This window comes from Etheostoma spectabile, chromosome 1 (assembly GCF_008692095.1).
Source record: "Etheostoma spectabile isolate EspeVRDwgs_2016 chromosome 1, UIUC_Espe_1.0, whole genome shotgun sequence".
Classification (NCBI taxonomy): domain Eukaryota; kingdom Metazoa; phylum Chordata; class Actinopteri; order Perciformes; family Percidae; genus Etheostoma; species Etheostoma spectabile.
The window spans coordinates 8,104,687-8,124,762 of record NC_045733.1 but is presented as its reverse complement, the minus strand read 5'-3'; the positions used below and the strand labels follow the sequence as shown (position 1 = coordinate 8,124,762).

Here is a 20,076-nt window from a genome sequence, read left to right as displayed (position 1 = left end):
TGAGTCAAAAAACGCATTCCTAACCCTACTCTTTTGAATGACACATTTATGAATTTGATGCTGTCTTTTCCCATTTGCTCCTCTTTTAAATCAATGTAACAATGAACACACCATCTTCTGTTAATGTCCAGGCCCAGAAAGTTGGTATCAGTCATCTTGTTCCGAGTTATACGTGTGGTTCCTAATTTGGCCAGACAATGTACTGTGATCACAGTAATGCTGAAATCTAGTGGCAAGAAGTATCAGCTTGTTTTGTCGAATACTGTGGATTGTTTACACAGTTAGAAACCTAAATGCTGGATGAAAAAAGCAGAACATAAAACATATACAGAGACACTTTATTCGAAGTTTAGAAATAATGCTGTCTTTATTGTGTGAGTTTGGTATTTTTGCAACAATGTGACAAAAGGTTACATGGTTTTTATATCAGTAATTTTATTATGGAGCGATCTCTAGCTCACCCAGTGGGAGTGTTTGCCCCATGTGGGCTGGGTCCTGCAGCGGCCCTTTGCTGCGTGTCATGCCCCATCTCTCCCCTTTCCTGTCTATCCACTGTCACTATCTAATAAAGGGAAAATCCCCATAAAAATAATAAAAAAAAATAATAATGAGATTATTATAAAAGATAATACTTTGAAGTAACTACTAAATATCCACAAAGCAAAGGTCTACTGGTCAAAGGGACATGTTTGACGTTGCAGCCTGACGACGAGTTAATCCCTAGCCTCACACTGCCAGACTTTCCTCCACAGCACTGCGGAGGAGGGTCTGGCTAGTCCACACAGCATTCTGGGACATCCAGCCTAAAAAAGAGGGAAATCCAGCAGCACCTGAACAATCCCAGAAGGGGAAAGTTGTAGATATAGACTAGTTAGTCCCTGGAGCATGTCCTGTGGCAGTTTACTGCGGCTAAACAGTTGGATCAAGTGCAAAAGATGGATTTCAAAGGATGGCGTGTAATGAAGTGTAACTTAATCTCATTAATTACTAGAGGCAACAATGCAAAAAGCATGACTTAATCTTAGCAGGGAGAGCTATCTCACCACACCCTTCCTATCTTACAGCACTCATTTGTATTTATAAATCTTCATGCTCACATTCGATCTTTATGTTGACCCATGTTTTTTTACTGATATTACCACTGCTGACAATTTGCAAGACCTTCTCCACCTCCACCTGCTTTGCTTCTACTCTGGTTGTGTGCACCCTAAAGGGTTTTTATATCTATGATGACTTGCTGTAATACTCCCTGGATGTTATTTGTCATGGTGCATTCTAAGCTGTTGTGGCACATTTGCTCAACAGGGAGCATCCCTAAGTGTAGAACCATTTAATACCACCAGGTGGAGCCAGATATTGCATGACAGTGTTGTGTACGTCACACTCATTAACTTCTTACATACATATTTACTTTGGAGCAAAGCCTCAATTCCCTGTTGCCAATGTGAGCACCCATGGCTTCTGTGAAACGTGACTCAATGTCTATTGAAAAACTAATAACAACATCATTGTCAACAACAACAACAACAACAACAACAACAACAACAACGTCATGTAAAAGTAATCTGGGGTGATGATAAATAATGCAAACATTCTGCGGGTCCACAACATTCTTTCATTTTGAACTGTAAAGCCTTTTTTGATTAAAATTAAAAAGCAAATGAGCAGTCACTAACTTCATAATAATCTTCAATTCTTTTAAAGGCTCTGAACACCCACACAGGTGTTTTAAATTAACCTTACTGATTGCAATTGGGCTATGCCAGGAATTAACCAATTAGAATGATCAAGTGAAAGTAGAGAGGGAGCTGTCAATCAAGCACATGTTTGCATTGAAGAGTTTAATAAGGCAAATGAGGGAAAAACATCTGTGTGGGTGGACCATGGGTGTGCTGGGAAGGTAAATAAAAATAATAACCATCAGAAGCTCTTACCACATTGATGGTGTGAAAGGAGAATGTTATATGCATAAAAGTGTAACTTTACAGCAGCATTGCAGGTCTCTCTTCACCTGGGGTTGTACATTTTTCACATCACAGGGAACAGTAATAAACAGAGTACAATTTAAAGAACATAAAGTTCACTGTATGTTTAAAAACTCATTTTAGGTAATTGGAAAAGTCTTTTTTACGTCTCTCTCCTGTTCCGCATCCTCAGACCACTCGCCCCGACTTCCTTAGGCCTGTCTGCATGGATGGGACTGTCTTCCTCCACAGGTTCTGACTCTAACAAATACTCTTCTTTATCCTCCTCTGCTTCCTCCTCCGGGTTGGGACAACCCTCACAGCTGAACTGCAGGCTCTCTGCTTCCATCACTGGATCGTCTTCATCCTCTTCTTCCTCCTCTTCCCCTTCTGTGCCCTCATCTTCTTCCCCGACCTCCTCTTGCTTCTCTTCTTCCTCCTCTTCATAAGTACCCTCTTTAGGGTAGCGGAACACATCTTCGTGGTCACTAAAGCTAATTTGCTTCTTCCCTCCATGAAGACACTGTAGCTCTTTGCTCAGCTGCAGGCCAAGTCTCTCTTCCTTTCTTTCTGCAGCAGGCTGGAGTGAAGGAAGACTGAGCAACTGTATTTTCTCTGCTTTCTCTGCTTCCTCCTCCTCTTCTTCCTCCTCCTCCTCCTCCTCCCCCTCCTCCTCTTCTTCTATCGCTTCCTCTACTTCCTCCACTTCTTCCTCTTTATCCTCATCTTCCTCATCCACTTCTTCTTCTTCTTCTTCCTCCTCCTCTTCCGGTGCCTCTTCATCCTCTTCTTTCACTATGGATAGTTTCCTTGCCATAATCTCTTCCTCTTCTTGCTCCATCCTCTCTGCCAGGGCTTCAGCAGTGAGCTGGTAAGAGGGTTCATTTAGTGTAAAGGTGTAAAATCCACGTTTTTTATAGGGCTCATCATACTCTGGGTAGGTCTCCTCTGGGTAGCCTGCATTGGTGTACAACAAGATGCATCATGTGAGATTTTGCTTGCATAAAACAGCTTCTTATAGTTAAAATTGTGATTTGAATGCCCTGGAGACAAAATCTGCAAATATAAGTGCAACCAATGTAGATTTTGTAAAATGATGTGAGGATATTAGGGATTCAGATTTAGGCATGTATGTACCTTCCCAGTCTGCACAATAGGGGACCTCCTCAGCCTCCATCTCTGGGGAGACTGCCTCCAACCGGCCCTCTTGTATCAGCTGTGTGATCTGTCTAAGTTGCTTGAGTAATTTCTCCTCCTTCTTTGATATAGAAGTTTTACTCTTCCTCCTTCTGCCGCTAGAGAGCAGGGCAGATAAGGAAGCAGAGTCAAGCAAGATTGCAACGCTAATAAGGGAAGAAGTTCCACTCTCTTGATTCTTCCCGCTTCTTATCTGGTTGCAGTTCCACCAGATTTTCACTTGGGGCGCTCACAGGCGAATGCAGAATGATTGGGACTCTTTGGAGCTATACCCCTCAAAATCCCCTTTTCTCAAGATATAATTTTTTGTCTAGTAATTGGAATGTTGATTCGAAAGGGGAGTCTAATACGATACACTCTGCTGGGTGTTAGATTTTTTTAAAGTGGCTTTTTTGGTCTAAAAAGTTGTTTAAAATCTCAATGACATCATACACATCATTCATCCGGAGATACTGCTTTACAGCAAGCGCTGAGTCACTTCCTTTGTTCTCTCGAGGCATCGACAACACAGCTGACAGGTTAGGCTCTCCCTGTCAATACACATGCTAGAAAGAGGTTTGCTAACGTTTTAAAGACCACGCCGAAATATTCACTATGACATTCTGGTTCTGCTTTGGGATCTCTGGCCGAACTCAGTCCTTCACTGACCAATCAGCATTCATTAGCAGGATGCTAGCGTGTTATGGGCAACAACAACTCAACCTGTAAGAAATCGAAAGGACATAGGTACTTGTTCATTCAACTTTCAACCTATAATCCATGTTGAACTTGAAAAAGATACAATCAAAACTGAGATCTAGCTTCATGGAGTCCCATTAATTTTGCACTCGCTTGCGATCACCCCCAGTTGAAGTCTGGTGGAACTGCAACCAAAATTGGTACAATGGGGCCAATTATGGAGTGAACAGGCTTTCTGTAGACAGGCTTTGTTATGGTACATCACTCTATGCCGATGGTTCTTTCCATTTACATCTGTATCACATTCAATTGCCGTGTATAGCTACGATGCATATTTTGTCTTTCTTCTGGATTTCCTGAATCTTCTTGATTTCGCAAAGTCTTTACTAAGTTCGATGAGGCAGAGAGTAAATGTGTTTTAAGTGACTTGTGAGTCATACAGATTTGAAATTATTATTATTATTATTATTATTATTATTATTATTATTATTATTATTATTATGTTAATTAGTGATTGTGTTATATGTTGGGACCCCCTTGAAAACAAGATGATACATCGCATCAGTTTTATTCTAATAAACAAATTTTGAGTCCCTGTTTTTATTTGCTTGTTAAAAAAAAATGATTTAGCATCAGCATGTCCAAAAGAGACATGAGTAGTTTCCAACAAACTAGCAACTAGAAAATTCATGCTCTTATACATTTGATTTGATTGAATTTTTAAACAACCTATGCTGTTTTAAATACAGTAGAAACATAAGCTGTTAAGTTAAATATGCAAGTGGCCTTTCCATCATTGAACAATTTTGTCTTTTATTTCCATGCCAGGTCTTTACTCAGTTATGCCAGTATAAGTTATTTTTTCTGGTTCTTCTGTGCTATGGGCAGTAAAGAGTAGGATGGTAAGAAAAAAAACAAGTCTTACCTACTCCCAGAACCACGCTTCTTTGCAGAGACAATCTTCTCCATCATTGCTTCTGTTCGCAGAAGTCTCTTCTGAAGCCTAACAAGCTCATCGGGTGCTACAAGATTTACAAGAGATAACACTGTTTTAAAGTTGTTGTCCGTAAGATTTTCATGTGGTTAATTGTCTAGAAAGTACCTATCTATCAAAGAGTGAGTAAAACCAGTGGTGATTGAGCAGATGACCCACATATGAAAGTGCATGTATTTGTTGCTTTGTCAAGTAATACAATATGATTGTCTGTGGCCACTTTCCTGCCCTAAATTCAAATGGAGCGCACAGTTACTGGCACTTTTTACATCAGCCGAAACGGGTTGGTTTTCCCTGTTTGCCCAGATGTAGCTTGTCACTGCTGATTATTATTATTTTTTACCATTGAACTCAAAAATTGGGACGTTCGGCCCTTTTCTTCCCGGGTGAGGTGACTAAGTAGCTGAGGTTATATCACATTCTGCCTCAGTGGCTGGCCAGTAGGGTGTTTGTGTCACATTGGTTAGATTGGATGCTAACGCTACGTGGCTTAACGTGCTAATAAGGGCAACAGTGCTAATGCAGGCTTCACTGTGGATAAAATCGCCTCCCCTGATAGCCCAGCTAGTGATCCACCTAACTGCGTTAGCACTGTTGACTGTGTTAGCGTGATTAGCCACTTTAGCTAGCCACGGCCTCCCCGGCTCTTTCATCTTCATGGATGTATTAGCCCATAGCTCATTAGCTCATTTAGACTAAATTGTAATCAGTGTCAACACTGTTTGTTTTCAAAAGGAACTCTGGGAGATGAGTTCCCAGAGGCCCCTTTGCAAAAACATCTTACCACCAAAGTCGCTACTAGAAACGACCTAACAAATCTTAAATACAACAACGTTAACATCAACATATAATGAATTTCCATGCAATTGCACAAATTATATCTGTGTCAATTTATGTGTACATTGACACACACACACACGCAAAATTCATAATAAATCAATTAAATTTGCCCCTGTACTTTTGGCTTTGGATATTCTTTCTCTGAAGAAACTTAAACCACTAATTAATAATGATTTAAGAATCAAAACAAATATTAACATATTGTCCATGAACAGTACAAATTACATTAGTTGAAAGCCTAGGGCTTTTAAAATGTATCAAGAAAACAAATAGTTTTTGGGAATACACTTACTAATCCTATTTTCCATGTTTGCCTTGGTTACTGTTGTGTAGTTTCCTGATTTAGTAGTCTCCCCCTTACATGTCAGCTGTGAACATAAAAATGATTATGAATAGCGTAATACATTTAAATGCTTAAATGGCATGCAAATACACAGTCAGTGTCACAGAAATCACCACATTTCTCACCATGCTCTATTTATTTGACATACATTATATTGCAGTATACTATAGTGCAGTATAAAGCTGCATGATAACACTTTATACTCATATTCTGTACAGTACTCTACAGTATATAGTTTTATATATAAGTGAGTCCTAAACCATCCCTTAGTTATGCTGCTATAGGCCTAGACTGCTGGGGGACTTCCCATGAGGCACTGAGCACCTCTCTCTTCCTCCTTCTCTCCATCTGTATGCAACCTCATTCCATTAATGCTTGTTACTAACTCAACTTCTTTCCTTTCCTGGAGTCTTGTGCTCTCTCGCCCTTCTCCTCTCTCCTCCTATCGTTTCCTGCAGGTGTTTCTGGCTCTGGATCTGTGGTTGGAGTCACCTGCTGCCTCCATGTTCCTGCTCAACACCCTCTGCTACAATTATCCTTGTCTCTCTCTGTCTGTCTGTCTGTCTGTCTGTCTGTCTCTCTCTCTCTCTCTCTCTCTCTTTCTCTCTCTCTCTCTGTCTCTTTATCTCACCTCCGACCGGTCGAGATGACCGCCCACGCTGAGCCATAGTTCTACTCGAGGTTTCTGCCTCTTAAAGGAAGTTTTTCCTTGCCTCTGTCACCTAGTGCTTGCTCATGGTGGGAATTGTTGGGTTTCTGTAAATAACATCACAGAGTACGGTCTAGACCTGCTCTTTTATGAAAAGCGCAATGAGATAACTGTTGTTGTGATTTTGCGCTGTATAAATAAAATTGAATTGAATTGAATTATATTCCTACAACCTGCCTATTAAACAGGTCAGTCATAGTATTTACCTTATAAATTATATAGAAGATGTAAAGAAGTATTCCAAAGCCATATATGGGTATTGCTTGAGCCATTAGGTTGTACTTTTTGCCCCGTCCGATGCCTTTTACTTTGGCCATGGCCTCAGCATTGTGTGTCATGGAGTACGAAGGGTCCACACCCCACCGTCCTGGGTCCTCTGGCATTGACAGCTGGGGCATCACGGGAGGGTAGAACCCCGGTCCAACTGGAGAAGACAAAAAACAATCAATCAATCTATCAATAGTTAAAGCAATTTTTCCTGCAAATACCAAACAGCAACCTCTTCCTCAACCAGAGGTACATGTAGCTTCTTTTCTCATGTACATGCAAGGAGTAGGCTATATAGTTAAGGAATGAAATTTTTATTCTTGCCAGAACTGCAAGTTTCCTAACATAAAATTATTTTCCCATTTGGCTCAAATACATTTATTCACTGGTGTCAGATAATTATTATGGCTTTGATGAAACAATCAGGGCAAGTACTGTTCCAGATTTTCTATTTAAAAAAAAAAATATTTTGAAAGGTGAGTCTGCAGACACAATGTGTTACTGTGTTCTACAATCACCGACATTTTACCTAATTGTTGAGAACAGTTGGATAAATCAAATTATCTGTCCTCTGTGCCGCACTCAGCGCCTAATTGCACCAATAATAGTCTGTTGCTTATGACTGACAGTCTGTTCCACCAATTACAATCAAGTCCGCATTAGCAGGCAGACGTGGCCGGAAAGCAGAGATACAGGTTACTGCGGTGAAGTAGTAACCTAGCTAGTTAGCTTGAGTAGCGTTGGTTGAAAGCGTGTGTTGAGCTAGCTAGCTTGTACAAACATTTAATGTGGTCGTTATAAGTTTGAAAATGCCCACCAACAAAAATAACTATCTTTATCACAATATACTGGCGAGATACACCTCAAACAGTCGTTCATAAAATTAAAAATCAAAACGCGCCACCTGTTGGTACTTGGTAGCCTAGCTAATGCACTGTGAGGATGTAAGTATGTGCCACTGTAAGTAATGATGAACATGAATTGAACATTATAGACGCGTTGAATTGCGAACAAAAACCTAATGAAAGGAATAATTTCCTTAACTGAGACATGGCTGAAGAGAAGAGAGTTGTATCCCTGTTTGGAGTCACAAGGTACGTACGATCAATACTTGTTTTTCTCAGTTGGATCATTGTATTGTGGGTTGCCAGCTCTGTCAGGAAAAAGTGCTCATATAAATAAATACCCTGTTACAGTGCTGTGAGGATGCGAACCCTCAGAGAAAATGTTGTTTTAACTGTGTGACAATTGTGTCATGTCGTTTGTTTGGTTATTGATTATTTCTGATCAGCATCAGTTTGTGGTCATTGTTTAGGTCAGGGAACCCTAAGGAGTCCTTAGAGTCAATTCTTAACATAAATCAATCTTAACAAATCTGACAAAATATAACCTACTTCTTACTGGGCTATAGACATGTAAGGTAGTCACTAGGACATCCACAGCTACAGTAAATCCTAAGGCTCCATTGTGGCACATGTATGTTTAACATTAAAACATGATTTATAAAATAATGTATACAAATTTTAGTAGCTTAATGTTCCATGCAAAAAATGTATACACAGCTTTACGTCCCCCTACACGTTATTTTAGGCCCAGTTTATTATGCAAATTCAATTAAAACAATACAGAATGTAGAAGAAGAGGGTCCCTGCTCCGTCTCTGGTGAGTTCTTCTCTGGACCCTCTACAGTTTGCCTTCCAGCCTCGTCTTGGAGTGGACGACGCTGTCATCTATCTTCTGCAGCGAGCTCATTTGCATCTGGATGGCGGTGGCAGCACTCTGAGAATCAAATTTTTGGATTTCTCCAGTGCATTCAACACCATCCAGCCACTGCTACTTGATGAGAAGCTGCGGCTGATGGGTGTCGGTGCGTCCATAGTCTCCTGGATCACTGACTACCTGACAGACAGACCACAGTTTGTCCGTCTGGACCTTGTTCTGACTGATGTGGTGGTGAGTGGTACCGGGGCCCCACAGGGGATTGTGCAGTTTCCTTTTCTGTTCACCATATACACCACAGACTTCCAGTACAACTCAGAGTCATGTCACCTACAGAAGTTTTCTGATGACTCTACAGTTGTTGGGTGTATAAGGGATGGACAGGAGGGAGAGTACAGAGCGCTGGTGGATGACTTTGTGGAGTGGTCTGGTAAGAATCACCTGCTACTAAACGTAGATAAGACCAGAGAGATAGTGATTAACTTCAGGAGGAAGGGAAAGGTTCCGCAGCCCCTTTGCATCCTGGAAAGAGAAGTGGACATGGCGGAGTACAGATACCTGGGTGACTCTCAGTGGGAAAACTCGCGGGGGTGGAGTCTGCATATATTTTAACAACAGAGGGTGCACGAATGTTAACAAGTCTTTCTCTTACCGTTCCCCAGACATTGAGGTCCTGGCTGTTAAATGCCGCCCTTACTATCTTCCAAGGGAAATCTCTGTCATTTTCATCCTTGCAGTATACATTCCTCCTGACACAGACACAAAAATAGCCCTGGACGTTCTCTATCAACACATCAATGAACTGCAAACCACATACACATTCTCCCCCACTTTTTCCAGCATGTGGATTTTGTGACAAGAGGTGAAAATACACTAGACCATGTGTACACTAACATCAAGACTGCGTTCAAAGCAGCGCCCCTCCCCCCTCTGGGATCATCAAACCACATTGCTGTCATGCTAATACCAACATATAGACCTCTGCTTACCAGAATAAAGCCGTCCACAAAGCAGTTGAGGGTCTGGCCGCAGGGAGCCATGACTGGTCAGTGTTTAGAGAGGCGGCTACTAATAGCCAGGGCCCAGACATCAATGAGTATGCTGATGCTGTATCCAATTACATCTATAAATGCATGGAGGATGTCTGTGTCACTAGTCAGAGCAAATGAAAAACCACCAGCTGAGGTGCAATCCCTGTTGAAAGAGAAATGCTGCTTTTAAATCTGATGATGAGGTTGCCCTTAGGTCTACTTGTGCAAATGTAAACAAAGCCATCAGAGTGGCAAAAAGAGCCCATGGTCTAGAAATTCAAGATCATTTCAGGGACCAGAGAGACACTAGGAGACTATGGCAGGGAATCCAGTCTGCAACTGGCTATAAACCTACTCCCCTGTCCTGTAATGACAAAACTGATTTCCTGAATGATCTCAATAGCTACTTTGGCCGGTTTGATGCAGTGAACAATACACCAGCAATGAAGCCCACCCCTCACCATGATGAATAGGTGCTGAGCCTTGACCTGGAGGATGTCCTTATAACCCTGAGGAAAATGAACCCCAGAAAAGCTCGAGGCCCGGACAGAATACCGGGCCAAGTGTTAAAGCAGTGTGCGGAGTAACTCACATAGGTCCTGAGAGGCATTTAGCTTGTGTCAAGCTGTTGTGCCATCCTGCTATAAAACCTCAGCCATCACCCCTGTGACAAAAAAATCCTCCATTACCTGTTTAAATGACTACCGCCCAATTGCACCAACCCCTCTAATAATGAAGTGCTTTGAAATACTGGTCAAGGAACAAATTACCTCCATCTTGCCCACATCCTTTGACCTGCTTCAATTTGCTTACCGCTCAACAGAGGATGCAATAGCTACGGCAGTTCACCTCAGCCTGGAACACTTGGAGCGAAGGAATGCATGGCTCCGGATACTGGTCATTGATAAACACCATAATCCCCCAGCATCTGGTTGCCAAACTGGGCCCACTGGGGATGAACACACACCTTCAGTAACGCTGCCATCTATTGAGGACCTTGCCAAACAACGTGGCCTTTCAAGGGCAAAAAAAAAATCAAGGACTCTACACACCCCTGCCACAGTTTGTTCTCTCTCCTGCCCTCAGGCAGGCGGTATCGCTGCTTAAAGAGTAGGTTTTTCCCAACAACAATCAGACTGTTGAACAGCACCACACTGTGAACTGAGAGAAGATGCAATATACACTATATGTGCATATGATGTATGTGTGGGATATGTGTTTATACATGTGTATCTCTACATTTTTCATATTTTTTTAAATGCTGGCAATCTTGTTTATATATCGTATTTTAACATTATTTATAATTGCATTTTTTAGTTGCTGATCGGTTTCTATGTTTGTTTTTATGGTCCAATGCAACGTAATTTTGTTCTAGACTGCACTTCCCAAAGTGTTTGTGGAATGACAATAAAATTGTCTTGAATCTTGATTATATTTAATTAAATTTAAATAAAGTATTTAAATTTTTCAAAAAACTGAGCCTAAAGCACTCCTTGATTAGTGTGGGGCAGTCAGTATGTTGCTTTTAACTGCCAACCTTTTTTTTTCTTCAAATTTTAGTTTTTCCCTCCCGGGGGAAAAAAAAAAAGTTTAAACTCAAGTTAAAATGAAAATTTTTTTAAAGAAAAATAAATAAAACCTTTCTATGAACGGGACACTTTTTTTAGTACGAAAATTTCTTTTTTGTTAATATATGCTCCCCATTACAAAATTAAAATCAGACACCTACAATTAATTTTCAGCAGTTTTGAGTAGCCCTCTTTATATTGGGGGGTCCATTTCCCATCTTTAGGCAAATCTAAAAAAAACACAGCAGAAAATCTGGCAGTACTTAAATGGTGGACATAAGTGTAAAAACTTTTTTTTTAATTTTACAAATACCAACATATTCTGCAATATGGAATAAATGTTTTATCCATCCTTGTTATCTATATGGGGCCCCGGGGCCCTTTACTCTGTATGTCAAGTAAAAGCTGGCAATAACCCAACCCAAAAAGACTTGGATGGGGCGGGGGGAGAGGTTGGAGGATGGATGATATTATAACCCCCTTACCCCAGGGCCCCCCTTCCCCTTTTTTTCCCTTTTTGGAAAAAGCTTCTGGGCGGGAAACAGAGAAATACAGAGAACAGAACATGATAAAAGGAGAAACCCTTCCCTGGAAAATTGTTTATGAAAATTTTGTCTCACAAAAAAAGGGGTCCTGTTTCCTTATTTCACTTGAATTTAACTATACCACAATGTCACCCTTCATCTGGTGACTTTCCCTGCCCAATTCCCCAATTACACCGGGTGCGTTCAAGTGTGTTAGAATATTGACCAAAAAATCCCAAAGGGGAAATTAACTGGCCTATATTTTATTATTATTTTTATTATTATTTTTGGTTATTGTTTTGTTTTTATTAAATTATGCAAACATAACAGAAAAACAAATATAGCAACCGTTAATTGGGTTAAATCAGTAACCCAATAATCACCACTTTACTGTTTGGTCAAAAAGTAAAAACCCAACAAAAAATTCCCCTTTTTCCCCCGGGATTATTTTAGAAATAACACATCCTTCTGTGAATGGCCAAAACCCCATTTACCAAGGTTTCCACTTTTTTTGTTCCAAACCAAAAAAAAAACCAAAACCCTTCAACTTTGATTGCATAAAAAAAAATATACCAAAACCTTTTTGTTTGTTTTGTCCAAAAATTTGTTGCACCAAAACACATCCAGCCCTTGCTTTCGGGATTTCATTTCATTGTTTCCAGGTTTTGTTGCAAAAAAAAAAAACCGGAAAAACGGGGGAAAGAGATCATGGTCCCGGGGAAAGGGCGCTCCTGTGTTACTTGTGTTAGGGGTTTTTGTCAGCTGATTGTGTTTGCGTTTGACATGTGAGACAATTAGGTTTTCAGGTGTATTTAAATTATACTATTTTTTTCGGTTTGATAAAGTGCCCCCTAGGCCCTTTTTGATGGAAATGAAATTTAGAAAAATTGAACCCCCTTTGATTTGTCAAAAAAAACACAAGCAAAGTGACGAAGGGGGTTGTTTGCGGGGCGTCCGCCTTTGATATTGATCTGGTAAACTCGGGGTTACTTGTTATTCTTACTGGCTGACATTTCTCAATAAAATTGCAGTCCATGGGTGGCTTGTTATTCTTCTTTTTTTTTTTTTTCCGCTTTTTAAACAATTTCAAAACAACATAAATTTGTTGAAATCCCAAAAGAAGCCTCTATACTGTATGAACCTGGGGTTTTTTCCCCCTTTGGGCTGCATGAATCCTATTGTTTTTGTTGCACCCCTTTACTTTTTAGATGGGGGAGTTCTTACGAAAAGTTTAAACTTGAATTAACCCCCAAATTTTTTCTTATTTTTCCCCTTTCTTATCCCCCACCAAAAGTATTTTTTCCCGGATTCTTTTTTATTCCAAGAAAAGGCCTTGAATACCAACCCCCTTTAAAATTGGGGTATTTATGAGCATCATTTAGATATAAACCATACCATTACCTATCATCTGGCCCCTCGGGGGGTTTTTTACATACCGAGACGGTGGCAGTGCAGGCTCACACACAGAGGTTTGGCATGTATAGGATTGGAAATCACCTACCGGTCCAAACAGTACTTTTTTATTTTTTTTATAGATATGTCAAACTATTTTAAATTTTTTTTCTCCCCCCCCAAAAAACAGCATTTTTTCCCCACTGTGTCACTAAAATGGTACAGCTTGCCTCTTGCTACAATATTAGTACACACATTTAGTCAGCTCTAATAAAGGCATCACTTCATAATCACAATTGGCACACCTGTGTGGGCCTCAGTATAAGTAACATTTAATTAATTATGTTTTATCATGAATTAGTTTACTCATGAGTTCTTAAAATTTGTTTGTTTTTGAACTTTCTTGTCCATAATGTGGAAAGTGGAAAATTGTCTTGTCTAAATTGGAAACAAAACACAGTTTATTGAGTACAAACGTTAAGTACAGAAAATGAATGAACCATGTGACATAGATGCAGTTATCAAAATTATTAGAAAATATGGAGTATATTTAGTTAGCGAAAGATGCATAGATAGGCTATACATTCAGTATTCTAATTACATTGTGATAATAGTATTTTCAGCTGGGATAGTTGTGTGGAAAAGTGATTAAAGCAAGGCTCACTTGATTAACTCTTTGAGTTGGAATTGTTTTTTTCAATCCATTTGTGTCATTATTACAGAGCTATTTTGCCATTTTAAAGGTGCAGCAGGAGTGTAATTAGGCCCTATATAATATTAGGAAAAAGTCAATGGTAGAGATAACTCCCATCTTTTACAGAATGTTCATCAAGAATTTAAAGTCTCTGAACACCCACACAGGTGTTTCAGATATTCTGGCTGATTAGACTCTGTTCAGGTTGAAGGTGGTGGGCCGGAGCTTTGATGGGAACTTATTAGCTCACAAGTTCTTTCTACCAATAACAGTTACACAGCTGTCATTTGTCCCGCCCTAACAGGTGCAACAGCAATAACAGGGGACTCAGGAAGATGTCACTCAATCAGTCTAACCACATCCACACAGTCCTGGGAAGAGGTCTAATCAGCCACGTTAACTGAAAACACCAAAATGGGTGTTCAGGGCCTTTTAAAGTTTTTTTGAAACTATTGGTCACTCCATGTAAGTTGTAAACAGGCAACAATCGGTACCTGCCAATGTGAATGTGAATTTCACCAAACAGAAACAATGCAATTTCACTTAAATTAATTAATTACTTATTGATTTTGATGCAATTTTTTCATCAGGTTTGTTGACCTGGTATTGTATTAATTATGCAATCCTTATTAAGGGCCTTTCATACTGCAGTAATTTTAATGAAGGGAAGGCGGCAGAGGGGAAGCGGTTTTATTCACGGCAGGAGTGGTAAGAAGCGGTTGCTGCCCAAGTGAACCCACACAAATTCTGGTCTGCTGCCCAGAGTTCACCTGGCTGAACTTCCGCTGATAACCACCGGGCGGCAGGAACTGTTCAAAACAGCTTTGCTTTTGCAGGTAGATGGTTGTCAGGGAGGTTGCCACGTGGCAGTGGGAAACCAGCTTTCAGCATTGGATGGACATGTCAATTGTTTAAGATGGTATAGGGTTAGGAATAGCACTTACATTTTGTGAAATGGTCCTTTTGTATGCTTTGTGGAGTTCCCCAGGGGTCATATCTAGGTCCTCTCTTCATATGTCATCTTTAGGCCATCTTTTGCATAGATATCACATCAGTGTTCTTGATTATACAGATGATTTGCAGCTCCACTTATTATACAATTCTCAAAACCCACAGGGATTTGACTGTCATCATAAATATTCAAAAGTGGATGGCTCAATGTTTTCTACAGCTAGATGCAAATAAAACTGAAATATTTGTAATTTATTTTAATGAAAATGCAAATTCATGAATTACATCTTGAGTAACACACACAATGTTATCAAATACCGGCTCTTTTTACAGTAGCCACGACTAGACAACTAGAAACAAGTTTAGAAAGTAAAGCAGTCTTGTTCAAAATTGAAACAGTCATGCCTTTGCTAAAACATGGAATCTGTTATCCATGTATTTATTATATTTTGCTGTTATGCTCTGTATTCTCAAATTGGCAAAAAAAAATCCATTGCCTCCTGCTTGTTCAGATGCATCAGCTAAACATTTTTCACAAAGCAAACTCTCAAATTCTTGTATGCCTTCACAAGCTACTTTTCAGAATTGATTTTAAGCTCTTAGTGCATTAAGGCTCCATATTGCTAGCACACCTCTTGAGGAAGTGCTTCAGAAAGGTTGTGTTTCCCCAAGTTAGACATATATGTGGTGGCAATTTCTGCTGGCCCCAAAGGCTATGGATCATTCACAGTGAGGAGTCATTTGGTAATTAAATAGTTATTAAGAAGTGCTTTGGAGGCTGAAGCCTACTGTCTGTTTAGTATCAAAGTGGAATCTACACCTTTGAACCTTTTAGAGTAGGCTGGCATGAATATCATGTCTGAGTATGACTCCACATTTGTACAGTCATATCTAATCAATATTGTTAGGGTTTGCTTTGGTTTTCTTTTTCCTCCTTTGTTTTTTTTTAGCCTGTCTGGTGTTTGTGTCTTGTTTTCTCCCCGGTCTTGTGCTGTTGGTCCTGTCTTGTTTTCCCCTGAGTGTCTGTATGTTCTGTTTCCTGTTTTATTTTGAAGTCTGGTTTTCGTCTCGTCCTGTCTTTAGTTTTACTTCCTGTGTCTACCCGTTCTTGTGATTAGCTGATGTTTTCCACCTGCTTCCCTGCCCTCTTGTCACCTGCCTCTCGTTACCTCATTACCTTGCGTATTTAACGTTTGTGCCTCCCTCGTCTCTTGTCAGATTGTTTTGTTTGTCGGCCTGTTCCAGAAGATATTTCCCTCGTTCATTCCCGTTCCTGTTCCCTAGGTTTTCCTGTGAGTTTTTCTCTGTTTTTGCCCTTCTTCCCCCCCTCTTTTTTCCATTTTGGTTTTTGGGACTTGGTTTGTTATCCAGTGCATCCTGAGTTTGTTTTCTTTCTTTTTTTTTGTGGATAAATAAAGCCCTGGAAACCCTCTTCTGCCTGCCTGGCCATCTTTGCTTTTGGGTCCTCACTCCGCTCCCGTCACAGAACGATCTGACCAATATAGACCCAGCAGAGTTTAAGCCTCTCCTCCACCCACGAGAGCCAGCTGCTGACTTCATGGCCCACACATTCGGCCGCATGTATGAGGTAGACCCCACCATGACGTGGCACCTCATGCTGGTGCGTTGGGAGGAGGTGGAAAAGGAGTACGGTCTTCTCCCAGAGCCGGCACAGACCAGTCCCCAGGAGTGCGCAGGGACCAGTCCCCAGGAGCCGGCGCGTACCGGTTGCCTGGAGTCGGCGCGGACTAGTTCACGGAAGTTGGCGCGGACCAGCTCCCCTGAGCCGGCATACAGCTCTTCTGACCCTGGACCAGAACGTGAGCCCTGAGCTGGTGTGCGGCTCCCATGAACCCGGGCCGACACACGGTTTTTCTGACCATGAGCCGGTGTGTGGCTCCTCTGATCCAAAGTCGGCATGCGGCTCTTCTGACTCTGCGCCGGTGCGCGGCTTCTCTGACCCCGGGCTGGCACGCGGCTCCCCTGACTTTGAACCGGTGTGGGGTTCCTCTGACCCTGGACCGGCATGTTGTTCCTCTGACCCGACGCCCAATTGTCCTGATCCTACGCCCAATTCCCCTGACCCGACGTCCAGCTTCCCTGACCCCAACCTGACGCCCAGTTGCCCTGACCCAACGCCCAGTTCCCCTGACCCGACTCCCAGTCCCTCTGACTCGGATCTCCTTTTGGCGTCCAGCGTCCCCGACCCCCAGCTGGCGTCCTACTCGCCTGACCCCCAGCTGGCGTCGTTCTCGCCTGACCCCCTGTGGGCATCTGGCGCACCTCACCCCATGCTGGCGTCCAGCGTCCCTGACCCCCGGCTGGCGTCCTGCTCGCCTGACCCCCTGCGGGCGTCTGGCTCACCTCACCCACTGTTGGTGTCAAGCGTCCCTGACCCCCAGCTGGCGTTCGGGATTCCTGGCCCCCAACTGGTGGCCGGCGTTCCTGGCCCTCAGCTGGTGGTCAGTATCCCTGACCCTCAGTTGGCGTCTTGCCCCCTACTTCCCCTTGGCACTGGTTCCTGGGGTCTCTCCAACACTGGTCTCTGGGGTCCCCTTCAGGGTTCCCCTGGCCCCGGGGAACCGTCATCGTCCCCATCACAGTGCCCGTTTCTGTTCCCGTCACTGTGCCTGTTTTTGTACCCATCTCCGTGCCCGTTTCCGTACCCGTCTCTGTCCCCGTGTTCATCTCTGTCCCTGTGGTTGTCTCCGTCCCTGTTACCGTCTCCGTCACTGTCTTCCTCCCTACCCCAGTGTTGGTCCTGTCTAAGCCTGTCCCGTCTGAGTCGGTCCCCTCTGTGTCTAAGTTTGCCCTGTTACTGTTATGGTTAGGGTGTTTGCTTTGGTTTCTTTTTGTCCTTTTTTTTTTCTTTTTCATCCTGTCTGATGTTTGTGTCTTGTTTTCTCCCCGGTCTTGTGTTGTTGGTCCTGTCTTGTGTTCCCTTGAGTGTCTGTATGTTCTGTTTCCTGTTTTATTTTGAAGTGTGGTTTCTGTCTCGTCCTGTGTTTCATTTTACTTCCTGTGTCTTCCTGTCTTGTGATTAGCTGATGTTTTCCACCTGCTTCCCTGGCCTCTTGTCACCTGCCTCTCGTTACCTCATTACCTTGCGTATGTGATGTCTGTGCTTCCCTCGTCTCTTGTCAGATCGTTTTGTTTGTCTGCCTGTTCCAGAAGATGTTTCCCTCGTTCATTCCCATTCTTCTTCCCTGGGTTTTCATGTGAGTTTTTCTGTTTTTGCCCTTCGAACCCCCCCCCCCTCCCCCCGGATCTTGCGTATTTTTGGTTTTTGGATTTTGGTTTTTGGGACTTGGTTTGTTATCCAGTGCATCCTGAGTTCGTTTTCTTTCATTTTTTTGTAGATAAATGAAGCCCTGGAAACCCTCTCCTGCCTGCCTGGCCATCTCTGCTTTTGGGTCCTCACTTTGCTCCCGTCACAGAATATGATCTCCAGATCTATTGTTTTTCCAGTGGTTAGTGTTTAGGACCAAAATTTGTGGTTGCATCATCAGGTCCTTTTTCAAGTACAGAACTTTCCTAATAGCCCTTGGCCAATATAAACAAATGGAAATCTCTATCTTTATAAAACGGTACTTACATTGATGCAATTCCAATTCTGTGAGTGCAGTAGTAGCCCTCTAACAGCATGCCCGATTCTTGTTCTTCAAGTTCAATGAGTCAAGTACAGCTCTTAAAGAACAAGCCACCACCGTCCTCTCCCCTGGATGACAACCAGGACAGGGAACCTCCTGGTCCTATGGTATTCCACCACAAGCCTTTTGGTTTGGCTGATATTAAGCTTCAGGTGATTGTTGCACCATATGACAAAGCTATCAGTCCTCTGTAAATTAGTCTCTAGGTGAAGACAGTGTGTTTCTTCTGGAAACTATTCACTGGAATCATACATATACTGATAACTTCCATTTAGCCCAAATGAATACACTTAATACGTTTATTAAACACTACATGCTTTATATGAGTCTGGACAGACATAGATGTAAACTGCGACTGGTTGGTGAAGGCATACAACCGCAAGGCAGTAGTAGAATTCTGGTTTTCTATTAGTGTTAAAACTATTGATGGTGTTTTGTTTAAAGAAATATTTTCCTCAATGTCCTGACAGGCATCTTATTCCTGCAGCAATGTAGGGTTTTATTTCAGTCAAACAATTGTGGTAGACCTTTTCAATCTTGAACTATGAACTAGTGACCTTCATGTGACAGCTCCATTTGCTGACCACAAGGCAAGCTGGCAGGCATGGATATGAAATGACAAATCTGCGGAATTGTAAAATTATCATTAAAAGAGATACTGTCATGGGAGAATATTTACTTTGGGTTTTCCTTTCCTAATAATATTGGGATCGTTAATCTGTAGTTTGTTTTCAAATACTGCCTTGTGACTTTAAAAAAACACTATCTGCAATACAGCTGGAAATTCTGTCATAGCTGGCATAGATGAATATTATTGGCCATGCCATACACCCTCAATAAGCTTTTAATCCTCGGAAACAAATATGCATTTGTTTACCCTTTCTGGATGAATGGATTATAGATTATCACTGCCAACCAGCATATGATGCCAACAGAGATTATGGCTGCTGTATGTTGAATAAAGCAGATACCACTGTTTGGGAAATTTTGGCACCATGAACTACTTCAAAGTAATATGGACATGATGCAGTATCTGACACGTAGAGGGTATTAGAGACTTTAGTTGTAAACATTTGTTTTTGTAACGGGTTCGTATTTTAAAAACAGTCGAATTGCCATTTTCACCCTCGCTTTCTATTCCTATTATTCCAGTCAACTAAACTGTGAACTGGCTCAAAATGTATTCCCATTTTCCCCAAAATTGCAGCATTGTTAAATAAGACTTTCATCGTTCTCATGGAAACCCCTGAGTACACATCAAGCTGTGCAATTACTCAAAAAATAAACCCGCTAATGTCAGAGTGGTGAAAATATCACAGTGCACTCCCATTCCCAAAATCCAGCTGGGAAGTATTACATTTACGTGTGTGCATATTCACAGCCACAAGCTCTTTTAAGAAATTACATACAGACTGTTGGCCCATTTGGGTGGTGACTTTGACACTTCTTTTAGTGATGCCGTACTGGATGTATGTCCAAATCACTCTGCAGTGTACAATATTGTTAATACCGGAACTTGTCTTTTATCTATTTACTGTGTCTTTCTCTTATCTAG

The 20,076-nt window shown here is 41.7% G+C and overlaps 1 protein-coding gene across 1 annotated transcript; it reads right to left on the bottom strand.

The window, feature by feature from the left end:
* Nucleotides 1-108: 108 nt before the first annotated feature.
* ric3a (RIC3 acetylcholine receptor chaperone a) lies at nucleotides 109-12,007 on the bottom strand. Its single transcript, XM_032516814.1, has 6 exons — nucleotides 11,796-12,007; nucleotides 6,932-7,149; nucleotides 5,966-6,041; nucleotides 4,765-4,861; nucleotides 3,102-3,259; nucleotides 109-2,921 (listed from the first exon to the last, which is right to left on the bottom strand). The coding sequence occupies exons 1-6, from the start codon at nucleotides 11,875-11,877 to the stop codon at nucleotides 2,128-2,130; spliced, it is 1,425 nt and encodes a 474-aa protein (XP_032372705.1). The 5' UTR covers nucleotides 11,878-12,007; the 3' UTR covers nucleotides 109-2,127.
* Between the last annotated feature and the right edge of the window lie 8,069 nt (nucleotides 12,008-20,076).

Bases quoted from the DNA above. Each gene is read 5' to 3' on its own strand.
- ric3a (XM_032516814.1), bottom strand. From the start codon at position 11,877: ATGTTCTGTTCTCTGTATTTCTCTGTTTCCCGCCCAGAAGCTTTTTCC. The intron at 7,150-11,795 runs GTAAGGGGGTTA...TGTCTTCTCCAG, and splicing joins AGGGGAAGGGGGGCCCTGGG to TTGGACCGGGGTTCTACCCT. The intron at 4,862-5,965 runs GTAAGTGTATTC...TAAATCTTGTAG, and splicing joins AAACATGGAAAATAGGATTA to CACCCGATGAGCTTGTTAGG.